General features: G+C 40.0%; 1 protein-coding gene across 1 annotated transcript in view; it reads right to left on the bottom strand.

The window, feature by feature from the left end:
- Positions 1 to 1,834: 1,834 nt before the first annotated feature.
- Positions 1,835 to 7,500, bottom strand: part of LOC137999653 (hephaestin-like protein) — a 48,623-nt gene continuing 42,957 nt past the window's right edge. Inside the window, exons 12-14 of the mRNA XM_068845498.1 lie at positions 7,306 to 7,500; positions 4,580 to 4,736; positions 1,835 to 2,132 (exon numbers count right to left, since the gene is read on the bottom strand). The exon at positions 7,306 to 7,500 is cut by the window's right edge and continues 132 nt beyond it. Coding sequence (XP_068701599.1) covers positions 2,008 to 2,132; positions 4,580 to 4,736; positions 7,306 to 7,500 — 477 coding nt within the window. The 3' untranslated portion in view covers positions 1,835 to 2,007. The remainder of the gene's footprint in view (positions 2,133 to 4,579; positions 4,737 to 7,305) is intronic.

The raw sequence follows: 7,500 nt of genomic DNA, 5'->3' as shown, positions 1-7,500 counted from the left end.
GGTGGCGAAGAAATTATTCTTTTGTCCTTTGAGCTAATCATCCTCACTAGCCTCACTTTGGCGCAAACATTCTTTTGAATTTGTTCGTGCTAACGAAGCTAGTCAAGGTGATTAGCATTAAGACAAAAGAGAAATTACTTAGCCCGACCCAGTTATGAATACGGTCTATAGACCACCTTTACATTCTTTTGTATTTATGTTAATTAGACCTACTGGCCTCATTTTGAAACAAATATTCTTTTCTTCTGAAATTTGCTCGTTGTGGCGAGGTTAGAAAGGCTTATTAGCATTGAAACAAAAGAATATTTTACTTGGCCGCCATTATGAAAGACGTCTGTTACTGGATTGTCTGACAAACATGGTTGCACTAAAAACGAATCCTTCCAACAAATATGTATAACCGTTCGCGGGAGTCTATATCCACACGTTTACAAATCCAATGGGGTTTTGAAGTAAGTTTCGAATCGTTCTAGTGGTTATTGTCAATTCGAAAGGTAATAATTTAATAATTTACGACCAATAAATAATTGACAAAGGTCTTAACACAACTCGGTCTGTGATCTTTCCTGATCATGGTAGCCTGCCGTTCGCGTGAAGTCTTAGTATCCTTAGCACGTTAGTATCAACCGCAGGCCCTTCTTAAAAACGATTGAAAAGGAGCCAGAGCCAATTTGACATTAGTTGAGGATAGGGTCTCCAAGGACGGAATATGGATGGCGGGGATGAGAGGCTCGACTTCTGTCAGAGGAGCCTCCTTACTGCAACGTGTACTGAAATCTCTAAAAGACGACGTTTTTCGTGTTCCATGCATTTGCAGTCGCTCCTTTCCTTTCTTCTCTTCGACTATTGCACAATTAAGCTTGATACCTATCTTTTATCAAATGTTGTTTTTATTTCTATCTTTTCACTATTAATGAAAAAGGGCTGTTACAAAAGCAATTATATCGTTTTCTAATCATTATCAACGCCAAACTTGTTGATCAGAGTTCGTATGGAAATAAATCCCTTGCCACAGACCACGACAATGGGGTATTGTGTGCAGGTGTGATACGGAATTTGATCGAGAACAATAGGCCATTTGTTGATAAGCTTTGCTATCAAAATCACATAACTTAATAGTCATTATGCAGCAACTCTGAAAACTATCAGTTCTAAGAGGTTCCGTAATTTCAAACACTAGCGAGAAGGAAAGGAAACTTTTGCACTTTTCTCCTTGGCGTAAGGTCAATACAACGTGACGTCCACTTTTCTGCATCCTCGTCCCAAGAGTCCACATTTCTTTTGGTCAGCGCCAAGAACACGAACTCTTCGGCGGAGTCTCAGAAATTTGAAACAATAAGGGTCGTCAACGGTTTCAACATTACACAATTACCGCAACTGCGAATATTTTTGGCTGTGGCCAGAGTCCGTGTTCTTGGCGCCGACCATAAGAAAAGCGGACGCTGGGAACGAGAATGACTCTTCTGCCATTAGGCAGGTTAATGTCCCCTTGCTTATTTCTATAACTTCAACACCGCTTGTGTCTTGGAATATAGACAATTAACGTCACAAGGTGTCCTCAAAATGCTGCTGACCTAAAAATAACGCTAACCTTTAACCTAACCTTGTTGTTAGAAATAGATAGCAAAGGCTTCCACTTAAAGGGACACTTATTGTTGGATGTCAAAATTGGGCGTGTATCTAAATACCTACATTTCTGGACGTAATAAGATCCATGCAGAGATTTCCTTCCTAGGAAACCAGGGACGGAACTAGGGGGAGGGTGCAGGGGTTGGGCACCCCCCTCCCCCTTCCTGAGATGACCTGGGGCTTTTTAATACAACTTGTATATTGTAAAAAAAAAAACGTCTCCAGTCAGCTATGCCATCCCTTAGTGGTGTACTCCCTCCTATGAAAAATCCTGGATCCGCCCCAGGAAACCTCCGGTAGACAGCTACTGAAGCAACTTCTAAATTAATCTGGTCATGTGGTTTTCTTTCTACACACAGCCCTGCTACTGTTTCCAAGTCAAGCGTCCAAAAGGATCACAACAACAGCGGACAGCAAACAGCTGAAGACGCCACCAGCCACAACTGAATTCGCGGTGCCGGGTATTGGCTTCATTGGCTTGGTTGTTGGCTTCAATGACTTATCTGTTTTGATTTGAAAGTAATTCTAGAGATCGTATACACGCGTTTATTCTAAGATATGAATTTGCCATTTTTTCCCACCACCTTTTTGGCCAATAAGTACTTTTAGATTCTAGCTAACCCGCACAGCCGGCGATCGCAAAGTCTCCCATCTAGCCGCCATCAATGATACTATTGAAGAGGGCAAAGAGGGAGGTGATGTAGGGGAGCTTTAACTTCCACCTGCTCGCTCCATTTACGTCTCTCACTGCCCAGTCTACCTTTCCTTATTAATCGTGTTCCGGAATAATTTTGCATACATTATTAAGTGATCTACGTTGACCAAAATTTGCCCAGTCTACCTTTCCTTATTAATCCGAGATAATGGTAATACATCAAGACTTGCGGGCAACAAAATGCGCCTAACCCTACCCCATAACAAATATTGTTATTTGCCGCTTATAATAGTCAAACCACTGAAACGTATCCTCGAACATTTTAGGGTGCGTTCGATTGACCCTATTCCGGAATAAGAATACGTAGAGAGATGCTTTAAAACGGTATGTTTGGCGTTTTGAAGCAACAAGGATAATAAAGATATGTTTAAAATAGCATTTTAGCAGGTGTTTGACAATTTTAATGTGAATCTACGCAAGAACGAAGGATTTCTAACTTCTATTCCATGTATTCCTATTCCGGAATACGGTCAATCGAACGCACCCTTAATATAACACGTCCATTACGTAAAACTGAATGCAATAATAGTTCCGAAACATGATCGTAATCTCTATTTCGTGTCATGCGACGCGCGAGTGACACACGAGAGGACGTAATAGCCCATTTCCGAGTTGCTGCATGCCTCAGTTTCAAGCGAGTCCTGGTGCACAACCATTCAAATGGAAATGAGTTGCGTATTCTTACGCAAATCAAACTCATTTCCCTTTCAATAGTTGAGCACCAAGACTCACTTTGAAACCGAGACAAACCGCAACTCGGAAATGGCCCATTCGTTGGTTGGCGGCTCACTCGCGCGTGGCATTTCGCAAATCACGAAATGCAGAGCTAGCGCGCGGGTTAATAGGGAGCTTAAGCACATGCGTTTTTGAGATGCGGCCGGCAACCGGAAGAGAAAATTTCACATGCCAGGACAGTGGTGTCTCCGAGATTTTTATACTAAGCATCTCTAATGGAGAAAAGATACTTAGTAATGTAAATGTGGTTGTGTGAAGACAGGTTAAAATGCAAAACAGCTCACTTCCGGTTGCCGTCCGAGTCTTAAAATGCCCCTGTGATAAAAAAAATCACTTCCTTCTTTTCTTCAGATTTTTAAAGTGGGTTTGCTTAACACTGACTTGCAAACTTTTGAGCTTCGATTTTTATTTAAAGGCCGTTTACTTTGAGTGTTTTGGATTTCACGGTACGCCATTACTCACATTCTAGACAGACCGATTGGACCTCAGAGTGTTGGATCCAGGGAAAAGTGACGTCAAAGGCTCACTAGCTTTTAAAAAAATTACAGGGTGTGAATGCAGCTTGTTATCTATGCAAAACGTGAGTTTAAAAGTCTGAGAGCCCAAAACTCCCGTGCTGCATACTAATTTTACGGTGTACACACGCATTGCATTCTTAAACTTGTGAGCCTTTGACGTCATTTTCTCCTCCATCCAGCAATCTCAAGATCTTAAAGTCGGGGTGCAGGGATGGCGCAGTGGTGAGAGCACTCGTCTCTCACCAATGTGGCCCTGGTTCTATTCCCAGACTCGGTAATCAAATGATTTCGAGTGCAATTTTGAACTAAACAAGCACGAGTAATTTTTTTCAAAGACCAGCTACAGGCTCGTTCAATTTGTAGTCTATTTAAAAAAATACAATTGGTTATTTATTCCAAATTGCACGAGAAAAATTACGTGATTACGTATTAATAATATACACAAAACATTTCAAGATGGTTAAGCAGAAGCAACGCACGCGTATCACGCAATCATTGCGCCATAAACTTTGCGCCATCCAGGGCTCGCATCTCTGACTTTGTTTGCTCATTGACCAATCCTAATGCTTGGTTTATCACTTCGGTTTGCACTGAATTACCTTTGCACCGTGTTACCCGAAAACTGCATTTCTCTCAGCCAATCAGAATAGAGAAGATTTTTCATGTATATTATGAGCGTAAAAACAATGAATAAAAACTTCAGTGAAGTATGAAAAACTCAAGGTAAAGAAAATGCATTGTTTTTAAGAAGAGAGCCCAAAACGAACTGTATTATTGTAGTACTGTGGTCTTTCCTCTGTGGTATATCATAGTTGGGAGAGTAAATACTTGGAAATACTAGCTACAACAAGGGGCTCTATTATTGCAGGATAAACAATTGAAAGATATAGTGACGAAGATGATAGCGATTGGTGGAAGACGACGATAGAGAGCAAATAAGCACTCAATGCGGTATTTTAAGCATAGGTTATAACCAACTTACCACGAACAGAATATACTGTTTCCATGCCAGCAACCATGTGATCATTCACGTGACAATGAAGCATCCACTCACCAACGCTGTCTGGAGTCATCTCCACGGTTGCGAAGACTCCTGGGAATAGATCGTACACGTCTTCTCGGTGATAAGAAACTTGTTTCTAAAAAGAACATAAACGGCTTAATGGCACATCACTAACGCGGAATTAAAGCATTCTGCTTGGTAATGTTGGTTACCGTGTAGCATGAAATTTTTGCGGGACGGATTAGCGATTTTTTTAGGCTTGCGGGAACAAATTTTTGTGGCTCCAGTTGACTCTGGGAACTAATTTTTGTGGTTTTCTTTTCAAGAAGCAACACTATTTTCAATGTTCAATAGTTTTATGGCAAAAAAAACCTCTCAATCATCGAGAACGGATGGATAAAATGTGGCATCCTAGAAGCCTTAGAAAATAGTGTTCGTTGGATGAACGCTGATGAAAATAGCTATATTGATATCGGCGCTATACAAGTTTATTATTATTATTATTATTATTATTATTATTATTATTATTATTGTTATTATTATTATTATTATTATCATCATTATCATCTTTATTATCATTATCATTATGACCCGTTCGAGGAAGTTTAACGTGACCTTCTGATTGACTGCTTTGAGTTCGTTTCTTTTGCCTCAGAGATTGGAAAAGTATTAACTTTTTATCATTAAAATACAAGAAAAAATAAATTCTTAGTGCTTCGTTTTGTTTTCAGTTTTTTTTCCCCAAGGTATGATATATAGTAACACAAGTGGATTAAAAGCCATTTTAATTAAATTTTTGCAGTTTTAGTTTTGCTGGTGTTTTTTTTTTTTTTTTTTAAGTGTAATTTATGAACGGATCAAGTACCATCCGCAAAGGGGACAGCCATTCTTAGAGTTATTTTCATAGAGTTATGTCGTAGAGTTAGAGTTAAGTTTCCAAAATCCTGAATTCAAGATTTTGGACTGCCAAAATCCAGAATTCAAGATTTTGGACTGCCAAAATCCTGAATTCAGGATTTTGGCAGTCCAAAATCTTGAATTCAGGATTTTGGCAGGTTAAAATCTTGAATTCCAAAATCTTGAATTCAGGATTTTGGCCGTCCAAAATCTTGAATTCAGGATTTTGGCAGTCCAAAAGCCTGCCGCACTTCCTCTTTTCCTCTTTTCGTGACGTCAAAAGCCCAAGGGAAATATAATCTAGTCCATTTCTGAGCATCACGTATGGAGGCTCATAATCATGCGAAAACTGTCAATAAAGAGGCGCTGTGATGTAATGATTAACGCCCTTGATTTTCTATCAAGGTGGTTCGATTCGATACAAAAGAAGCTCTATTAATAATTAGCACGCTATCTCTTTTCACACTGACTGACATACTGCTGCCGATATAATACCAGCGCTCGACTTAAAGGAAGATGGCAGATAGGGAAATAGCGACACCAGAAAACAATATTATTCGTTCAGGGGAAGAACTCCTCGTGCTGAACGAACGTTGCACATTTCAGTACATTCCTTTGCTGCACTCGGCAAAACCACAACTTGAAATTAACGCATTTTATGGTCTTGAATGGAGCATGAGGAAACGATGAATCGTTGATTTTCTTTCCTTACCTCGAAAGCGTTCGCACCAAACCAGTAGTAGGATATTTTCCCATATTCTACAACGGACCGAATAGACCAATTTCGATACATTAAAATTCAGTCCTAAACAAAAGGCATCATCTCGAGGCTCTGGGGAATAAATATAAAGATTTGTATGAGTTTATTCCCAGAGCCTCGAGATGATGCCTTTTGTTTTCGACTGAATTTTAATATATCGAAATTGGTCTATTGGAATAATCGCGAACAATTTACGACAGCGGCAGGTTATATTTTGAAGTAACATTTCCGTTGACGCTAACATTGTCAATGCCTCAATAGGCCTTATGCATGATGACGCCATATGCTCAAGACTTCGCCACCGAGCCTCGTTTGCACAAAATTATTCACATCATCTGGACATGCAATACTCTTCGCACATGGGTTTTCTTTACATGTTTGTTCCTTTGGGATTCAGCTCAAGCTAAAAATTTACAAGTTTGATTGCTCGAATTCGAGGCTTGGTGGTGAAATCAGCTGGTCAGACGTCCTCACGCATAAGGGCTATTACCTAGTGCCCGCGAGGAAAATGGAGGGAAGGGAGGGGGGCAATGTCCTTACTGAGATTATCAGTGTGATTCCACCCTCTTATCTAACAATTCCATTACCCCTCCAAAGGGAAGAGTTAATTTTGTTACTATATGGTTATGAACAACTTGAGAAACAACTCATGTTCTCGTAAGAAAAGACCCTCGAATCCAGCCGGAAAGAATAAAAATGATGATACAGGGAAGGCAAAGCTGCCTGCTATCGTCATCCCAAAAATCAAAGCCAAAGTTTGATATGAATGTCTTAGGCTACTAAAACCGGGATAAGCCCTCGTGGCTTGAAACTAGCTTGTGGCGGAATTATTCTTACTAAAATCTCTACACACCTTATTCTAAAATGGCCGTCAAGTTAGTATTCTTTTGTTTGCTTTCAAATTAGGCCTTTTTGCCACGTCCTTAGGCTGAAAATTCAAAAGATTATTTAACCTTGAACGAGGCAAAAAGGGCTAATTTACAAACAGACAAAAGAATTACTAAAACCGTGGTCATTTTGCAATAAGAAGTATAGCCGTTCCACTCACCCGAAGAAACGCTTGGCCGTGAAAATGAACCGTGTGCATGTCAACCTCGTTCCCAATGCCAAGTAGTAACCAGTCCACTTTTTCGTCCTGGTACATTTCCAAATCCTTCAAGTTACCAAACACGTATCCATTGATGCCGTGCATTTTGTTGCTCTCCTGAAAGTCTTCATTTCCTTTCAACGCTTCTTTATCCCT

The sequence above is a fragment of the Montipora foliosa genome, chromosome 4 (assembly GCF_036669935.1).
Source record: "Montipora foliosa isolate CH-2021 chromosome 4, ASM3666993v2, whole genome shotgun sequence".
Taxonomy (NCBI): Eukaryota; Metazoa; Cnidaria; class Anthozoa; order Scleractinia; family Acroporidae; genus Montipora; species Montipora foliosa.
This window is presented reverse-complemented; position numbering and strand designations above follow the sequence as displayed.